Genomic DNA, 20256 nt, shown 5'->3' with positions numbered 1-20256 from the left:
ACACCTCCTACCAAGATGGCGGACATGGCTGATTCCAGGGTCTAATCTAGGGACTGAAATAGATATCTCGCTAGCACATTCGTGTCTAGCGTCACGATAATGCAGTGTGTACTGGTGTGTAGGACAGTTAGGCACACGGAACGCGAATCAGGCTTGAACCAATCATGAATTTCTGTATTTCAAACGACGACTTGTCCATGCGTTACGATGTGACGACGATTGGTTTATTTTCTGGGTATTCATGAACACGGGAATGAACATTTTGCTACAGATCCGCCTTTAGGTATCATACATGCATTTGTAAAAGAAAGCCAGCCCTTTCTTTTTAATGCCTTATTTATTACCTGTCTTCTAAGATAATTTAAGTATAGTTTCTCCATTATCTGTTCGATCGTATAAAAGTACATCATTACAAAATGAGTGAGAACGCTGAAATAACTGGAGCAATATCTTCTTCCGACGATATCAAGACAGCCGAAAAGTTCAAAGAAGAGGCAAACGAGTACTTCAAAAGTATGTTGCATTCACGATTTTCTCATATTTACCAATGTATACTGATAAATATCGCTATCAATCGCTCCAGACCGATTCCGATGAAATTCGTTAAATCCTTACCAATTTTTCAAGATCGGTCACGTGCAATCAAACTAACCAAACTTAGTGTTTGCGATTCTAAAATTCGCATTTCATCGGTTCCCTATTCCTTTCAAACAATCCTACTAGTAATTTCTAACCTGTAATATTGGTTTTATAACTGCAACTAGGTTTAAGAATATTTAAGGTTTATGTCATCGATGTGGTTCCTCACTTGTCTTCCTTCATGACTTTTCAGATGCGACTGAATGACAAAAATCTCTTCCCTAATCTACATAAGAAAAATGAGCCATGTATTCCATTAGTATATGTTCACCTTTCACCAAATTCAGGATGAACGGTTCATGTTACCTTAATTATAGTCTTATATCTCAATCATTGATTTCTTTGAACAATAAGTAATTTCACTTCTACGTCTATTGGTCCGAGAAATAACGATTCTCAATTGAATGACTTCCAAATTTCGAGGGTTAAAAATTCAACCCTTCCCATATGATTGCATGTAAAGAAAGTTTCACACAAATTAAATAACATGATAAAATTCACAAATTTAAATGTAAGAAGAATCGTTATGTTTTATCACAAAGGCTATGATATCAGTCAAACAACAATCTTAATGTGCAATAAAGCTACCTTTTATGATTGGGGTTGTGTATACTATGTGATAGAATAATATTTAAAAGAAATTTCACTGATTCTAGTGAAAGTGTGAAACAAAAAAACTTATACCAATAGTTAGAAAAATGTCATGACAGTTTGTGGAAACGTACATATCAAATCTGTGACGAAACATTTGTTATACCTTCCCTTATATATTAGTTAATGTTAATAAGGTCGAGCCACAATAGTCTTAGTGTTCAAAATATTTTTCCTCTAAAAAACAAATGTGAAAAGTTGGTAGATAAACAAAATAAGCTTCCAAAATATTATACAACTATCCTTTGGGAATAAACCACAACATTCTTATAGTACCTTTACAGATAATTGAAACATGATTCTAACAAGACTTTTTTCCATCACATTCTTAAAAACCAAATTGAACTTCATTTCGATTCAACACCAGACTAATTAATTACTCGAGAAGTATTTCAGAAAATTAATATTTTACGGCTACTGATTGGCGATGTTTCAAATAATCAAAGTAACACGCGAAATTTTTTGTTAGTAAACAATTTTTTAAATTAATGCATCTATTTCTTTTACAGAACAAGATTATAATCGAGCTATAGAATTGTACACAAAAGCGATAGAAGTGGACCCCACTGTCGCTGTATATTATGGAAACAGAAGTTTTGCCTACCTAAAAACCGAATGTTTCGGATATGCCCTGACGGATGCCTCAAAGGCAATTGAATTAGACCGAAACTATGTAAAAGGCTATTACAGAAGAGCAGCAGCTTACATGTCGCTTGGTAAATTTAAGCTGGCTCTTAAGGACTATGAAACAGTGACAAAAGCGAGGCCCAATGACAAGGATGCTAAAACAAAATTCACTGAATGCAATAAAATGGTGAAAAAACTAGCTTTCGAAAAAGCCATCTCTGTTGAAGAGAATAAGAAGAATATAGCTGACACGATTAATCTTGATGACATGGGTAAGTCTAAAATATCACAAATACATATACTGAATTTTACTAAAATGAATCAATTAGAGCCACGATTTTTTATTGGTCTAATTTTCATCTCAAGTATAAGCTGAAGGCTATCAAATTCGGAACCTGTGTAAACCCAATTTTTTTTAAAATACTGATGGTGTTTTTCAAGTGTGCTGTTAGCTTCCAATTATCACCGAATTCATCTAAAAGTTCAAAATGATTTCTAAACTGCCTGCGAATATTTTTCTAAAATCTCAAATTAGCTAATACAGTGTATAAAAATATACCAATCTAATAAATTCCAATTCCCAGTAAATGAGTATTACCAATCAAAAGACGATCTCAGGTACGCACTATATACCCCAAAAATAAATATATACCTTATTCAAGGGTTGATAAACAGAATCCGCAAGTTAACTACAGATTTTCCAGAACAACAAGATCTTGTAAAAATATCGTTGAGAACCACACTGAGTGTTGTTTAAATTTTATTAACTTCAATATTGATGATCATTCTACTTAGCAATTGAAGACGAATACACCGGACCAAAACTAGAAAATGACAAAGTAACCTTGGAGTTTATGACGGATTTACTATCTTGGTATAAGAAGCAAAATAAACTTCATCGCAAGTATGCTTACAAGATACTCCTCGATATCAAAGCATGGTTTATGGCGCAGCCAAGCTTAGTAGATATTTCTATACCTGACAAGAGCAAGTTTACCATTTGCGGCGATATACATGGCCAGTTTTATGATCTACTCAACGTATTCAAGCTGAATGGTCTACCCTCGGAAACCAATCCTTATGTATCCTTTTTGTTGATCAGATGAAACCACTGTGAACATAATATTAAGACATTCTCAATCGCTCAAAGTGCACTTCATCATCAAATAATGTCTACTTTCACAACTATGCGTTACAATGAGCAGTAATTTTCCTCAATATTGAATAGTTATTTAACGGAGACTTTGTGGACAGAGGATCCTTTTCTGTAGAGTGTATATTCACGTTGTTCGGCTTCAAGCTTCTATATCCCAATCACTTTTTCATGTCAAGGGGTGAGTTTTGGTTCATCATTATAAGTATTGTGAATTACCTAGTACTAGCAATGAGTCTATTTAAAATGAAGGATATTTTACTTATTATAAAAAACAGTCATACTTTTACAATTGTAATTATAAAACCGATATTATTTCAAGTTATTTCATAGCAATTTTTCATTCATCTTTCTTCCATATGCTTATCGGTATTGCGGGAGAGAAATGATGAGATTTTCAGTTTAGAGTTTACATTTTTTGGATGACCGGTACATTTCTCATTGTCAATTTTGTGCAGAGCTACAGAGCTACAGTAGAGTAAAAAAATAGCGTGCCAGTATTCTGTTGAAAAAAACCGCAAGACACAGAATAGCTAGCTTGTAATGAGTATTTATAATAATTAGAGCATCTATAAATAATATCTATCGTCGTTAGTCTCAATAGTAAAACAATGCATAAACTGGTCTGGTCAATTGTTGGTAAAAATTTGCAATATCTAATGATGCAAAGCTGTCTTAAGTGTTTTAATCATATTTAGTGAGCTATCATTGAATGCACTTAATCACAAATGCTAATCCAATGCTGTGTTCTACGTTTTATTAATTATCGCATCAATTCGTTGGCCAGGAAACCATGAATCTGCAACTATGAATCAAATGTATGGGTTTGATGGCGAGGTCAAGGCAAAATACACAGCACAAATGGCGGAACTTTTCACAGAGGTTTATAATTGGCTGCCTCTTGCGCACTGCCTCAATAGTAAAGTGCTTGTAAGTATGTGCATGTGATATTTAAAATATGTACCAGTAATATTTACCAGTATAACCAATTTACCATAAGTACCAGTATAAGCATATTGCAATATCAATTTTGTTAAGTTAACAACTTCTACAATCAACATTTATCTGTGAACTTACCTCTTCAGAGATATGTGGTTATATCTAATTACTGCCTTACTCTTATTCTTTGCTCTAAATGCCCCTGTATCCGTAAATGTAAACGACTGTTTAATTTTTCCATTTTATTTATATTCTGGACATTCATTTTTAGCCCTAAGTGTTTGGGATTGTCCTTCATTTATGAATTGATTATACGTGTATTTCGACATTAAGTAACCCTAAACGATCAAATTTATGTGTAGAATATTATTGTGTTTCATAATAACATCATGACAGATAAATGTAAATAGTTTTCGGGTATAATTCCCATGATACCCAATTTTTGAACAGAATTTTGATAAAATTAAATGATTTTCTGGCCAGGTGATGCATGGAGGACTATTTTCAAGGGACGATGTGACGTTGTCCGAAATTCGAGAAATAGATAGAAACCGGCAGCCACCGGAAGAAGGATTGATGTGTGAATTGTTATGGTCAGATCCACAGCCTCAGCCGGGCCGAGCCCCTAGTAAAAGAGGGGTTGGGGTTCAATTTGGACCCGACGTCACACACAATTTCCTCAGTCTGAACGGACTTGATTATATCGTTAGAAGCCATGAAGTGAAAAATGAGGGCTATGAAGTTGCACATGATGGCAAATGTATCACGGTTTTCTCAGCTCCCAATTACTGGTAAGTTTTATCTACACTCAAGGTTTTTGAGAGCTGTACCCTACAAAATTTCCATGCAAAGTATTCTATTTTCGAACAAGTTTCGAGTTGTCAAATCTTTTTGGCGTTGAAAATGAAAAATAATGTTTGATTGCTTATGACGCTATATCGCAGTTAAAAAACTTGTTGAGCTACCTGAAATTTCGTTCTTTCGGAGTAATAAATATATTTTACTTAAATTAGAACACTGGTATTATTTATAATTTATTTGTTTAGTGATACCATGGGTAACCGAGGTGCCTTTATCACGCTCAACGGTAAAGATATGGAACCCAATTTCACATCATACGAAGCAGTGGTGAGATGATTTACTCATTATGTAATATCGTGATTACTGAACGATAAAAATAGCGCACAGCAGTAAATATTTACTTGGATCATTTTTCAAATAATTTATTTTTATTATCGTTGCAGCCCCATCCGAACGTGAGGCCAATGGCGTATGCTAATTCTTTACTAAAATTCATGTGCTAGTGGGGTGGACTTAGGAATAATAATGAGAATTAAATAATTGATAATTGAATACAACTAGCCAAACAAAGTGTGTATTATATTTGATACCAATTCGGGAGTGATATAACGTAATCACTGTCCAACACCTATAATTACTAGATTTTAGTCAAAGAAGACAAGACAATTTATTGTATCATCCTTGCGGATGTCATCGCATGATTGAGGTATATAGAATCATGTTTGAAATAATTATTGCATATTTTCTTACCCATTCAATGCATATACGATAATTTGAACTCTCTTTTATGGTAACAATATGAGTTTTCTTACATCTTATTCAAGCATCATTTTGATCTAATGGACGTGTACGTAAAAGATGTTGGTTCCGCAATTAAAGAAACGAACACAATTCAGACATTTCATTTTTGCTTGAATTTGAAGTACTTATAACTTGGTTGTTCTTGGGAATAAAAAGATCCTAACTTCCTTTGATTATTTTTATGTAACATGTCTACATATAAGTCTCTAATCAGAAATACGAAACAAAAGAGAAAGTAAATAATGGTTACTTTAAATTATGTACGTCTTTGATGTGTTCTGATATTTTGCCTATTAAAAGATCGTTATTTTATTATTTGCATCTTGCTACACGTATTTCGTATTTCGCGAACTATTTTTGAGATGTAAGTATACTTACAATTGAACTCTTATAGAAATAATTCACATTCAGTCGACAGACAGATTGGAGTATTAAAACGTAACATAGGAACGATCTTACAGTATAAGTCTTACTGTGAAACGAATATAAGTTGCCACTAGTTGACAGCAAGATGATCATAATTTTTTGTCTTATTAAGTAATTTTCATTTTCAAATACACAATGAAATGTTTGTTTATGAGAAGTTTAATTGCAATTGATTAAACACGTATTTTACGTGTGATTTTCGAAAAGTGTATATAGCCATTGTAGGAGCTTGAATAACTTGATTAAAATATTATATACTTGTTGTAGATATTATAATGAGCTTGGAGTATAAAAATAAGCCTTTTTTCACTACATACAACACTATACGTATAACTGTAAAATATTAGTATTAAAATTCTATTATACTATATTCTAAGATTAATTCTGAATCAATGTCTCTTGGTTTAACATAATTTATGATACGAACGATGCAATCGACAGATTCAACATCGTAGATATCACGTCTCAGTTTTCTTCGAGTGCAGAATAGACACGCGAAGACAGTACAGCAAAGTGTAAAACGACGTATGACAATTAGGCACATGGTCGCACCAGAATGAGGAAAACTTTTTATGGATTCATGTGTGTCACGAAGGTCAATCCATAGTTCAATCCAATTCTAAAAATGTACCAATGTTTAAGAATAATCCTCTGATATAGTCGAAGATCATGAAAGTTTTTGTTTGACATATCAAGTCATGCACGAACAAATTAAATTGTTCAATATTAGATGTATTGTTTTACCTTGAATATCACCGATGAAAAAGAACATGATCCACTGTTACTACTTTCTTCGAGAGAGTAAGAAGTTAGAAAAAAAACATGCAAATCTGTTCAGATTACTTACTAATCCCGATATTAACCAAACCCATCCAGCCATGGTTAGCCGAATGAAAATATTTTTGTTTCTTCCTGAAAATCAGATGAATATATTTATTTTCAGTTATGGATGATGTGTTCACTACAGGTTTGCTCAGAGACTGTAATTAGCTAATTTAAATAAACATATACGTAGATAACTACGAAAGAAAAAGATACGTCTTTCTAAGTATGAGCCAAAGCTTTTTTCGTCATCAATTGACAGTTTTAGTATCAACTAGAGAAAATAGTGTTTATATTAGCAATTGTAACTTTAATACATAATGTAGTCAATTTATGGAATAATCATCATTCAAGGAGGGTCCCGAAAAGTGTGGTTGTGGCATAATCCTGCTTCAGTCGTCGTAGTTTTTTATACCTTAGCATCAGACCATATCGAGTTTCAAATTGTGTAAATAAAAATAATTGTCTTTTGTAACAGTGACAACCTGTCCGAATGAATGATCCGTTGAATGGGTATCGTTGTAAGTGAACTGTCTATTGATGCGCAGTTCTCAAAGAGCTTTTTACACGACCACCCTTCAAATACCAGTCACGTTTTGTGTTAGTTATATTTATCTACATTTCTTGATAGGCAACAAGTATTTATATCCAACATTGGGAAAGGAAGGGATTGTATAATTCTATAATTATTTCATTTATCGCATGCCATGTAGTCTCTATTTTGCATACAAGCTTCATCATCTTTGTGAAATAATGTTGTACACTACGCACTATAGAGTTACAGTTAGCGAGTTTGGTTGCCACTGTTGCAAAGCACCAATTGAATCAATAAGCAAATACATAAAGAATCAGGCTGTCAGTGACAGAACTAACTTTGCTGAGCGTAAAATACGGAGTATTAACTTATGATAATAACATACAGGGTGTCTACTGCTCCTTAAATACCTTAAATCCTGAAATTATCTTTGAGAGCAAAAATTGCTACTCAACTTCTGGAAAAGTTGATACGTGAGGTACATAAAGTAAATACGTGAGGATATACAATTAAATAGAGAAATCCGCATTCTTACAATATTCATTCCGTGCAGATTTTTATCCCCAAAATAATTACCACCGTAATAATCAATCCTACATCTTTTCCATCAAGTAGTGTTAAAAATGAGTGCTAAAAATATAGATACGGCTCAGAATTTGAAGGTCGGTTGAAAAAAAATCCTTCGGAGGAAATTGTTACATAACTGACGTACAAAAATACACATTTATATGAATCTGAAACCGGTTTCTTACTGTAAAAGCACGGCAGAATATCTATGACATTTAAACATCTTGGAAGTTCAGTATGAAATGCTTCAAATATTCAAATATAGTGTTATATTACTCTGTCGGACCAGGAATCCCTCTTTTTCAGACCCCTCTTACAATTAAATACACATGCGAGATAGCACCAGTATATGATTTCGCAACCAATCACTAACTTGTCACGTCTATCACAGGATTATATACGTTCCGGAAAGTCTATTTGTTTTTAGTAGGGCTGATCAAGAATCGACGAATTTATCATTTGGTTTTTTGTTAACAATAAATTATATATACGATGCATATCTTTATGCCATCCCATCTTACTATATCATGTAGTGGTATAATCATTGTCATCGTGGAACTGCGAGCATTATAAATGAGTCATCCTTTGAATTCCGAAGACAGTTTTTTGATATCTCCAACTTTGGGAATATGTTAGATTGAATAAAGAACATTATCTTAAAATTGTTCAAACAGTTGGAAACGAGCATTTACCGCGGCGTGATTTTTTTTTCCTTATACTGTAATTGGCGTCTGAAAAACAATTTTTCGACACATATCCTTCGTTTATCAAACCGTCAGCTTTTGGACAAAAATAATTTGTCACCATCAAACCGTCGCTGAAAGATACGATTCAAAGAAAAATGTTTTTAAGCGTAAATATTTTTTTTGTGTTGTGTATCCAGTCAACCACGCTATAAAGATTTTTCATGACATAAAATTGAGTGATTACTGATTCTACAGCGGAGAAAAAAATTCTATGTAATCCCCTTGACCTTGAATCCCGTCTTCTTTAAGTTGAACGTGTAGTGCCGTATAAATTTATATATACCGGGGCTTCCGTTTGCCGCAATCGGCTGGAAATGAGACTTTAGAAATACTTTTACACATCTGACAAATTTTGGTTTCAACCGAGTGCTTGAATATTTATTTAAATTCTTGGTCCGTCGGAGTTTATTCAATATGCGGCATCTAACATCGTTACTGTCCAATCAGGCTGTGTCCGATAAATCTCTGTGTCCACTTAATATGGTTTCCAATACAACTTCGGATTTTGTTGGTTGTTCAAACGGACCTTTTTCTTTGTGTTTTTGTGTTGCTTTTGGACACGACACGGTCATAAAATCGAAATTTTGATAAAGTGTTTCGTTCGGTAACAGGCACTTTATTCAATATTCAACAGTACTAACTGAAAACCGTAGCAAACCTAAATTCAGCTAGTTAGAAAAAGATTTGAAATAAAAAACGATGCAGACATCTCGTCAATATATTATTCAAACAATTTCCAATGCAACCGATAAAATTGATATCACATATTTGCTTACAAAATGAAAGTACATAACACCTTTTTACTTAGAGCTAGTATTTCAAATGAGATTTATAAAAACCATCGTGTTAAAAGCGTGCTTCGCTTCGTCGTACTTGTATTGTCTGGAAATGTGTCTTATACACTTTTCCGATCGCTCTCCTGCCGCATTTCGTGGTAGCTAACTCATTAAGATCTCTAACGGCATTGACATATCAAATAATATTGGACTAAACTGTGAAAGTCGAGGTAATATGTACAGAAGGTGAAGGTTTTTGGTTGTTAAAGAGATACTTAATGCAATTCCCATATAAATTTGACATTCATTTGAAATAACACTTTTGTCAGTACAATAGTTATTTTTATCTCAGAATTTCTTCATTAATCGTATAAACGGTAGAACTAGTGCCAAGTATCTATCTTTCGCATTTTCTAAATTCTTTTAATCATATGAATAATGTATCAAACAAAATAATATACTTATATAATTATATGGCACCACTTTTCACATCGTATAAGTACAGGCACGAGTATAATATAACAACAAAGTATTTCAATATTAGTAAGTCGGAAGTATAAAAGCATACACAGCTATATGTACAAATTTAAGTCATTATACATATAGTGATAATAACGTTTAATTCTTGGAATGAGATTTTCTTTTAGTTTTCCTCCATCTCAAAGACGGTGCGCTTTTTCCGTGATGACTAAACCGACTCGTAAGTATTTCTGATGGACTTTGCCAGGGATATCGCAAACCAGATACCGGCGAACTGTAGGGAGCAGAAAAAGAGATGAAAATAACACATATCACTCAGTAAATATCATCATCTACATGCAGTAGCATTAAGCGTAAGTAACCTAACCGCAAGTCAGCGCACTTCCAATGCAACCCTCATTGCTTCTGAATTCAAAATTTCCATCCCAAGTGTTGGAAAAAAAACCGTGTGACGCGTACGGATGGTCGACATCTGACTCGTGTGATAAAGCGCTCGCCTTGTCTCGTCTGCGTTCACACTAGTGCGCGTACAATTGCTACATTCGTATTCGCGTGCAAACGCAGCACTCGTCTTTGCCGATAACGCCGCAAACTTCACACTCATCGGAAATCGCCCATTCGCCACATTTGTAACACAATGTATCATTTTACATATTTTCAACTCCGTTGAAAGTCGTGTTCTTATTCGTACAATCTTGCTACGTTTGATTTGTTTCTCGTGTTTATGACAATCCGTAAGTATATACTCGTAGTCTACTGTATTCATACGAAAACAGATCTCTACCGAATGAGAGCTAGGTTTATTCTTTCGATACTTAATTGACGTGTATAAGCCTAAATAAATAAACCTATCAACGGTAAGAGATCAAATGTAGAAGGCAAAAGAAATGGTACATTGTGCAACAAGGGCGCAAATTTGTTCTTTCGGACCGAGCGTAAGAGTCTTAAGTGAACTGAAAACGAATATTGCATATACGCGCGGCGAAAAGACCATTGCCTACTTGTTGCCCATAATTCTTGATATAACAAGAGTATGTTACGCGTTTTTTCACGAAGCACAAAATTGAGGTTAGGGTGGCCTAATGTCGGATTTTTTTGCGATAGCGCGTGCATGCGGTACAGAAAAAACCACTCTTAACTCCTAGAACTTAGAAGTGGTATTTTCAGTGCTCCGCGCATGCGCATTCGCAGACTCACTCAACCGTCACAGAAACGCGAACATTATGTACGGAAAACGCGCATGAAAGACCGTGTAAAAAAGATGCTCGCGTTATATAAAGAAATATTACAGTTACAAAAACGCACACACCGTGTAAGACAAACGATACAATGTAAAAAAGGAAACACATTCAAATTTATTTTTCAATTACCTGTAGAAAAGCGACGCCGAAACCGACTCCGCCGAGTTGCAGAGCGTGCACTTTGACGAAGTCAAGAAAAGCGGGAGCGCAGCCTACATCGTGGACGTGCAGCTCTGATGTTGAATTGAGTTTGCAGGACACAGTTCCAGCGGCACCAGCTTGTGGATCACAGCAAGTCATTGGGAGAGAATCGTTGGCGAAGTATAGCTGCCAATCCTTCGGCTCATTTGTGCCACAGCATCGGAGCTGTTTTGAAAACCACGTCAGTTATGAAGCTGGGGTAAAGGATTTGAATTTTCAATTTTACCTCGGACCATGACACTGTATAATTTCAGGTAAATACAATGGCCAATTATTTTTTAGACGCATTGTAAATTTTTTCACTGAAAAAATTACTTCACATTTTTCCGTGGACAATGTCACTACAGGAGACTACTAATTCATACCGAGACAATGCGTCTAACTAAATTTTGAATAGTCCGAATTTATACTTAATTACGATAAATCGATTATAGCTTATTATACATCCAACATTCAATGTTATGGGTTTTCATTGCAAATAACGCAGTGCGAATAGTCGGAAGAACGGGGAACAAGAAAAAAACGTGGGCTTGCGATTTTGAACGGTTTAAATATGCAATGGTTAATGACCTACGACCAATTTTAAGCCATTTAAAAATGATTTTATTAACTACCAAAAGTTTAATTACTGAAATCAGGAAAATGAAACAGACAGCATGTAACTAACTGATAATTCTTCGATAAGACGGCAAGTAATCGATCCTATATTTGTTTATCTCATTGTCAGTCAGCCCATGAGTAAACTATTTTGCTTTAAAACAGTTTTTTTCCGTGTAAAATACTGTTGTAATTCGCGAAGACTGACGAAAAACGGTATTATAACAAGGTGACTGAGAAACACTGATCTTCGCGAGCCTTTGCTATTGTCGTTAAAACCGTACACAACCCGTTCCAAATCGAACGACACAAGGTCATACAGACATGCACGATAGAGATAGGCTATAAAGATATCCTCCATCAGCGTATGCATGGTGCTTGATTGGCTCGTGTAACGCGATATAGGATAAAACTTTCGATCGATAGATGGACATTTTTTTGCAGTTATAAACAGGTAGAACATCCGGTCTTACTTTTTTCTGAATCCCATCCCAGAGGAAAGTGATCTCGGTATTGTCCTTGTATTCGGCCATCGAGCTGTTCATTTTTTCAGTAACGATGTCGGACGCTTGTGCCCTCAGTACGTATCCAGAAATTCCACCGGCAAGTTCGAGGATGAATACGAGTATCATCAACGTGGCAAACTGTGGGAATTTCAAGAAAAATAGCTAGAATTCAATTCAAGTGCAGAGTAAGAAATGCAGAATCAACTACACCGTAAAAAATGATTGCGAATTTACTGCACATTTACTGTACAAAAGATTTGTCAATTTAAGAAACACGTTGCAAATTTACATATTAGGTGCAAAGACGTAAATTATTATATATTTGTCTTAAATTTATAATGAAAATTTTTGATTGTGACAAAATTTATAGGAAAAACACAAAAAAGTTATTTGAACGAACAGTAAATGTATGGTGAATACACTGTTCTGTAAACTGAGAAAAATTTCATTTGTTATTGTAACTAGAAAAATTCAGTAAAACAGGTATCGTTAAAAAAAACTGTTTGAATATTGTTGGGATTACAAAAGACGAGGTATGCGTAACCATTTTGCGCTATTGTCGATCCTTTTTTGGTAATTGCAACGCAAAATCAATTTCTTCGGTTTACTCTACTTTTTTAGTTAAACAAGGCTTTAACGTCAATTTATTATTGCACAATCATTAAATTTTCGCAACAATTACAAGAAAATATAGCAACAGTGATCGTAATGAGGAAGAATAGTAACGGATACTAGACTTTCCGGTATGAGCTAGAAAACTAATTTTCATTTTGTACCTAGAACTATATTTTTCGATTGTGGTAAAAAATGAAAATAGTTAAGGACTGAGCGGTAACCGGAACTAAAAATTTCTCTCAGTGTATCCGAATAAAACTTTTAATACAGTGTAAGAAATTCCATAGAGAAATTTTTAACACTGTATACAAGAAACGTTTGCATCTTATAGACAGTCATTTATCGCGTCATCATTTGCTTACCGTAAAAAGCATGCAGTAATTTTCCCGAACAGCTCCACAACAGCCGAAAAATGCGATGAGGAAAATTATCACACCAATCGCTATCAGCAGCGATGGTACCGAGAGGAATTCCTTGTCAAGGAAATGGCGGTATTCATGGAAAATGGCAAAAATCACCGATCCAAGCGAGATCAGCAGGATTCCGCTAATCTGTTAACAAACAAATTTTACGTACATAAAGCCGGTTATTTTTATAAACAATTACGTCAAATTCAATACTGATTACATGAAAAATGAGATGACAATTTTGAAATGAAGATGTATTGTCCTGTGTAACGTGTTGAAAAGTAGATTAGATATTTCGAGAGTTTATTTTTAAGTCATACGTAAGGTAAAGTTGTAGAATTGAATGAATATGAAATATGAGAAGCCATTCTTTCAAAAAATTTTCAAGCCAGACTGTTGGAGTTTCAACAATTTTAGATACAACTTTGCCAAAAATCACCAAGTCATAGTTTAAAAATTTTTATTCCACCTCCGAATGGCAGCGTTCAACTTTCGATGCCGCAAAATATCCTTCAAATGAATATGCAGAGAAAAAAAATATTCTGAACGATAGTAAATTCCTTGAATTATATTTGAACTTTCAGCGAAGTTAAGTAGAACGGAAATTAAGAAGAAAAAAAATATTCTCGAGCTTTCGGTATATGAAAACCACTTCCAAGTTTTTTCTAAGAGACTTGTGTTTGAGGTAAGAAGAAGACTTGGTCATACGTACAGTAAATAATGTATGTACATTTGTAAACAATGAGTCGACTGGTCGCTGTATTAAACACTGAATTATATCCGTTTTCAGTTTAGTGTATTTCACAATTTATCACATTATTTATTAAAAAGCGATCACACTGATAAAATCCCTGCCAGAATAGTTTTTTTTTTTCCGAGAGTTATAATTTTCCTTGAAATTCGTCGAATGAGATTGATGAAATTGAGAACTCGTTTGATTCCCGTAATCTGTATTCTGTTAATCCCCGGTTTACATTACTTACAGTAAACGAAATTACATTATACGATTGCATAAGCATAACGTGAAGTTTTACGAGATAAGGAAACGAAACACGCAAATAAGACCAACTTTTAATTCGCGAGCTAAATTACGCGCCAATTATTTTTTCTTTCAAAATGACAATCGAAATGTCGAATAAATTTATATGCTCAAACCTGTTGTCGACTGCCAGGTTTCATTTTGATCTAAACAACGATAATATAACACATCTCTATCAATAATTACGCAAACCTCTCCAAACAAATTCCATAACGAGAGTAAACATTTGCTGTACGAGGAGACCATAATATTTCAGGTATAATAATATAACCAGGAATATTATATCAATCGCGCAAAACTTGGACGGAAGTATTTCAGTTTTGGTCGTTAACATTCGTATATATTATTAATTGTTTATCGCCACGCGGCTGGTTTTTTTTTCGATTATTTACTAAATGGTGACGGATTAAAATTTTTTTTCATGACCCCTTTTTTTACTTCAAGCCATCGTGATTTTGGAAATAATCAACAAAAAAAAAAAAAAAAAAAACGGCCGCTTACAACGATAGCTACATTTGTATAGATGTTGATAAAATTTTGTTTTCTGTAATGTCTTCCGTAATTTCACAATCTGAGGCTTGTTTGAAGATTCTTTTCCGACAATGGGCGTATACCTATATCGTCTACTTTCCGAAATGTCGCAGTGCATTTGCAACAGTTTAAAATTCATACGTTATAACTACGTCGGTACGTTATACTTGATCAATAGCGTCACCGAGAAGAATACAATCCTCATATACGTATTAATACATATACGTATACTTATCGATAAATAACGTCGCTATAATTCCCCCTTGGTAATGCGATTACTTTCCCGCCGCTGGAGTACGCGTTATACATTTTAAAGCATACTGAACTACGAAAGAGATTTTTCGCATAAAATATTCGTACTCGATAAGGAAAAGTATGTATAACGTAGATAAATTTCAAAAGAAATTATCAGATAATAATAATTATATATTCCTAAAATAAACATCAATAACGATATTTTTCCCCGCTACCGTTATCTACGACGTTATACGTGTGTACAAATTTACTCGATGTTATTAATAGGTCAAAGACAAGCTATGAAATACAACATTACCCCGATGTTACGCCATGGACGGTGTTCGATTCTACATAAATCAGTTCTACAGAGAAAATATTTTACAGAATATATACTACAGAATAGTTTCTAAAAAAATATTGTTCTACAGAATATTTTACTACAGAAAGGAATTCGCGATTCACATCACAAAAATAAACCTGCATGAATTATTCTACAGGAGAATTGTTCTACAGAATACTTTTCTACAAATTGTGTTTGACACATAAACTCTCAAAAGCATTTAATCGTCAGTTTCTTACATTTTGATTTAATTTAATTTAATTTATATATTCTATAGAAAAATATTCCTGTAGAAACGATTCTGTGGAAAATTTACGCTGTAGAACTGATTTCTGTAAAATCGATCCGCCCCCTGTGCTACGGGTCGTTCCGACATCGACGGCGTAGTTGAAAAAAAGTATGTACTAAATCACACGCAGTTTGTTATATTTCCACACATTGCAGTTATTACCAGTTTTTTCCGCTTCATCATCTTTATTTCTCTCTACTTTTCCCTAACACGTGGAACCGATATTGCCATGATTTTGCAGTTATCAGTAGGGCTTGACCCCTGCATATAATGTCGAAGACATGCGAGCATAATTGTAAACGCTTCTATCTTATGGACTTAGAATTAAGGCACGATTTCTGCTTGTAATAGGTATAAAATTTATCTCTCCGACAAGTGCCTTAATCCTTTGAGTGATAGTGGTAAGTATTTCTTACCATCTATTTTATTTCCATTTTTTGTATATTTACAGAACTTTTCAACATCCTTCTTTGCGGTTTTTTGCTATTTCTGATATTATACTAATAGCTATTCAATACTCGGGAGTAATTGTTACGATATAACGTAAATTGTTATTGTTAGCAAGCAATTGATTGAAAAAAATCGTGAAAATTGGAGGAATAGTTCATTTCCGAGAAAGTTACGCCTCTACGCATGTACATGTTTTACATAAATTATAATCTTTTGGGGTAGCTGACTAAGAATCTGAAATCGGATTTTGAAAATTCGGTATGGTGAATCCAATCAGCGACCTCGAAAGCCACTGCATGGTTCTTTCACCGAATCTGATTAAATTAGCAATTTTCGTACGCCGTATTGGATCGGCCATCTTGAATTTTCAAAACCTGTTTTCAGATCCGTAATTAGCGACCCCAAAACTTATAATTCATGTAATCGTATTATTCCAAAAGTCTTATTATAAAAGTTGACTCGGCACAATGATGTGTGACTCAAAGGGTTAATCAGAACGCTGACTAGTAACCAAGAAATTCATCTGCAATCACAATTTCAACCAGACGCAGAAGACCTTATCGTTATTTTTTAAATTACCGTTTTCCTTTGTTCTCTTCGAAGATCATATATAGGGGAAAAAGATCAAAGATATTTGCACATAAGCAGAAGTATAACTTTTCCAAAAACTTAAAAAAAAAAAAAAAAAAGTTCCTATAAATACATATGGAAATCTACGCTGGCCATTAATCCATTTAAATTTTTTCAACCTTGGACTGAATATTGAAGAATACACAACGATTAATTAGTAATCATAAAATGAACGCTATCAGCAAGAATAATCGTCATTTCACTTCATGTATATGATTGTAAGAATTGGATCATATGCAGAAGCGTTTATTGACAGTTGATATACATATGTTTAAAAATAAACACGTGTTACTACACCAATCGCAGAGTATATACAGTAAAATAGTTTCGACATATACAAGCTGCGGTGTCCGAGCGGTTAAGGAGATGGACTTGAAATCCATTGGGATCTTCCCGCACAGGTTCGAATCCTGTCCGCAGCGAACTTTTTTTTTTCTCATTTCTTTCGTCGAATTCAATTCGATATTAATACACTACTCAATTAATTTCGCATCTAATTTATAGCAATATTTCGTCTACCTATATGCTAAAGGAATAAATATGCAATGGCAGCCTTCTTTGTTCGCATCATGCGCATATAAGATGCAACGCATATTATTTGATTGCAAAATCGCTGCAATGCTAAACAGACAAATGCGGTATTATTTATAGTCATTTCAACAACGCCCATGAATGATAAAATTATACAAACAAATAAACGATAATCGGTATCATTTTTCTGGTTCATACTTAAATTATGGGTGAAATATTTTCAGTCTCGGTATAACGCGCACACTAACAATAAGTATATTATATACGTTCTGATGAATCTATAACGTAAAGCGTCGCTGAATTTTGTCTCGGTGTTTTGAATTTCCTCAATGAGTACAAGGTGTACGAAACGTTCTTTCACCTGTTCCACGCGATAAATTGCCGGAGGCGGTTTGCGATACGTATAACTTTCATATTTACGCAACATGATATACATAAATTCGATGGAAATTCTTATACCTGATATAACCGCGAACAGCAGTCGAAGTATCTGTTACGGTTAAGCTATAACGCTAAAAAACAAAAGCTAAAGAAAATCACTGCGGAGATCGTCCTTTGCTAGGCTTCTGTCTATCAGCAAACTGGATTAAAGTTCCCCTCAGACACGAGTGACGAAGTATTCAGATATTTCAACTCGCACTGTTACACTTAGCTAGTCTGCATATTTTTAGAAATACAAATTTATATATTCGAATCAAACGTTTTCGTTCGAAGTATGTTGAATAAAGTTGCATGAAATGTAGAACGACAGCAAAGATAAAAGCGCATCGCGTTCGTTGGAATAACGCCATGTTACTGACTTCCGTGAAGTTTGATAAGAAGAATTGGGACGTACCGTTACAAGATAATTATAAATATTTCAATAAGTGAGTTACATTTCCTTTCCGTGAATGTGCGGTGATATTAGATGTCGCCTTTGATTTGTTCAGTTGCACATGAATACTACGCAAGGCGCAATTTGCAATTAATTACGTCGCACGAGAAAACAAAGCGGTGCCGAGTGCGCGTCGGATAACCGATAAATTTTCAATTTCGAATATCGAACGTTTTACAACAAGTACGGGCCGTAACGGGTGAACAAAAAAACGCCGAGTTACCACCATAAAAAAGTTTATGCTTACCACAAAGAGCAGGTTAAATATAAACATAAGGTACTTGACGCAGCGCGAACCCATCGAAAGTGGGACACCGACCACCATTATATCTGCGAATAATACCACGAGGGGTAAAATAAAAACAGTAAGTTTATTTCGGCGAGACTTTACTCTCTCCGGTCAACCGCACTAAATGGAATCGTTATAACTGCACACGAAACTGTTCGAATAACCCGATTGACTGTTATTTTACAGGACGTGAGTCAGTTTAAGGACGCAAAGTTCTGCCGAGGGGTCAATTGTTAACTGAACAGAGATACGAACGATCCGTAGTTCGCCAACGAGACTTCCTGACTGTCCCTCTGACTCGACTCAAATTTCCACACTGCTGCCGGTCACAAACACCACGACAGTCTCGGCTCGAGTCTCGACCCTGCAGCTGTTGCGACGCGATATCTCGAGGCAGACGCGTTTTCCGTCAATGTGTTCGAGACGCCAAGGCCGTGAAATCCGGCTGTTCAAGACACGGGGGGTCGGGGGTTCCCTGACGTGGCTCTGCGATGCGACCACGGTCTTACTCACAGGTCTGGAAACTTGGTCAAAATTTCATTGGTGGGGGTGTCCTCTTATAGCTAGGGAGCTGGGTGCCAAAATTTCTAAATGATTTATTCGTCTGGCAGACATTATTAATATCAAATTTTGTACCATAAGAAACATTAAGGACTGCGTCTGCCACCATGACAGGCCTGCGTTGTCGATTGACAGCGCTTGAAAAATTAAAAAAAAAAAGGGTGTACTAAATCATTTGTTCGTGTCTGCCTCTTGGACTGATGGTCAGAATCATCCTGAAAACGATCAAAATCCAGAGGCAGATATCCAGACCTCTGACTTTTGTAGTAGTAAATTTTTAAAGTTTTTTTTATGATTTAAAAACGTGTATATGAAATGTTCGCTCGGCAGACCTGAATTGTTCGATTAAAAACAAGGTGAAGGGCCACAGAGAAATGATCTGCCACCATGGTAGCGCTGAGTTGTCAATTGACAGCGCTTCGAAAATGTAATAAAAAAAAGGTGTGCTAAATCATTTCTTCGTGTCTGCCTCTTGGACTGATGCTCAGAATCGTCCTCAAAACGTTGAAAATCCAGAGGCAGACATACAGACCCCTGATTTTCCAAAGTCAGACCATTTGAATAAAAATTTTTTTTTTAACTCTACGCTCTCGCCAAGCCACAAGTAAAAAATTCTGCGCCTACAAAAGGTTAATAAAAATGATTAATGTTACATACAAGCAATCGATAGGAACAATTTTAAAAACATATTTCAAAAATTCGGGTTATAAATCTGTTACCTGCCGTCCCGCAGGAATAAAATGAACTATATCGGTTGTCTTTCTTACAAGGGGAACGCCAAGGTTGGAAATGAAGTTTGGGGTGGGGCGGTGCGTGGTTGCAGTACTACCCCATAGTGTTACAATGCCCAAGCCATAGGGCTAGATGGCCAGCCATTTACGAGAAAAATGCTCCAAAAGTTTCGTTCCTACGGTATGTCCTGAAAGCATTCGCTGTTGATCAATCGGCCCGGTGG

At 35.0% G+C, this 20256-nt stretch overlaps 2 protein-coding genes, 1 long non-coding RNA gene and 1 other non-coding gene across 4 annotated transcripts; 2 read left to right on the top strand and 2 right to left on the bottom strand.

The window, feature by feature from the left end:
* The first annotated feature begins 271 nt into the window (after positions 1–271).
* Positions 272–5750, top strand: LOC124304787 (serine/threonine-protein phosphatase 5). The gene is made up of 8 exons (XM_046763430.1): positions 272–513; positions 1800–2189; positions 2713–2999; positions 3146–3251; positions 3858–4000; positions 4493–4800; positions 5056–5137; positions 5254–5750. Exons 1-8 carry the CDS (start codon positions 417–419, stop codon positions 5311–5313), a joined length of 1473 nt encoding a protein of 490 aa, XP_046619386.1. The 5' UTR covers positions 272–416; the 3' UTR covers positions 5314–5750.
* A 230-nt stretch (positions 5751–5980) lies between these two features.
* On the bottom strand, positions 5981–9272 carry LOC124304810 (uncharacterized). The gene is made up of 2 exons (XR_006908274.1): positions 6885–9272; positions 5981–6656 (listed from the first exon to the last, which is right to left on the bottom strand). It is a non-coding gene; the product is annotated as an uncharacterized LOC124304810 (long non-coding RNA).
* Positions 9273–9771: 499 nt separating this feature from the next.
* LOC124304801 (CD63 antigen-like) lies at positions 9772–19174 on the bottom strand. The gene is made up of 5 exons (XM_046763474.1): positions 18699–19174; positions 13486–13674; positions 12476–12646; positions 11334–11570; positions 9772–10237 (listed from the first exon to the last, which is right to left on the bottom strand). Exons 1-5 carry the CDS (start codon positions 18774–18776, stop codon positions 10172–10174), a joined length of 741 nt encoding a protein of 246 aa, XP_046619430.1. The 5' UTR covers positions 18777–19174; the 3' UTR covers positions 9772–10171.
* Positions 17387–17468, top strand: Trnas-uga (transfer RNA serine (anticodon UGA)). The gene has a single exon. It is a non-coding gene; the product is annotated as a tRNA-Ser (tRNA).
* Positions 19175–20256: the final 1082 nt, after the last annotated feature.

This window comes from Neodiprion virginianus, chromosome 5, assembly GCF_021901495.1.
Source record: "Neodiprion virginianus isolate iyNeoVirg1 chromosome 5, iyNeoVirg1.1, whole genome shotgun sequence".
NCBI lineage: Eukaryota > Metazoa > Arthropoda > Insecta > Hymenoptera > Diprionidae > Neodiprion > Neodiprion virginianus.
This window is presented reverse-complemented; position numbering and strand designations above follow the sequence as displayed.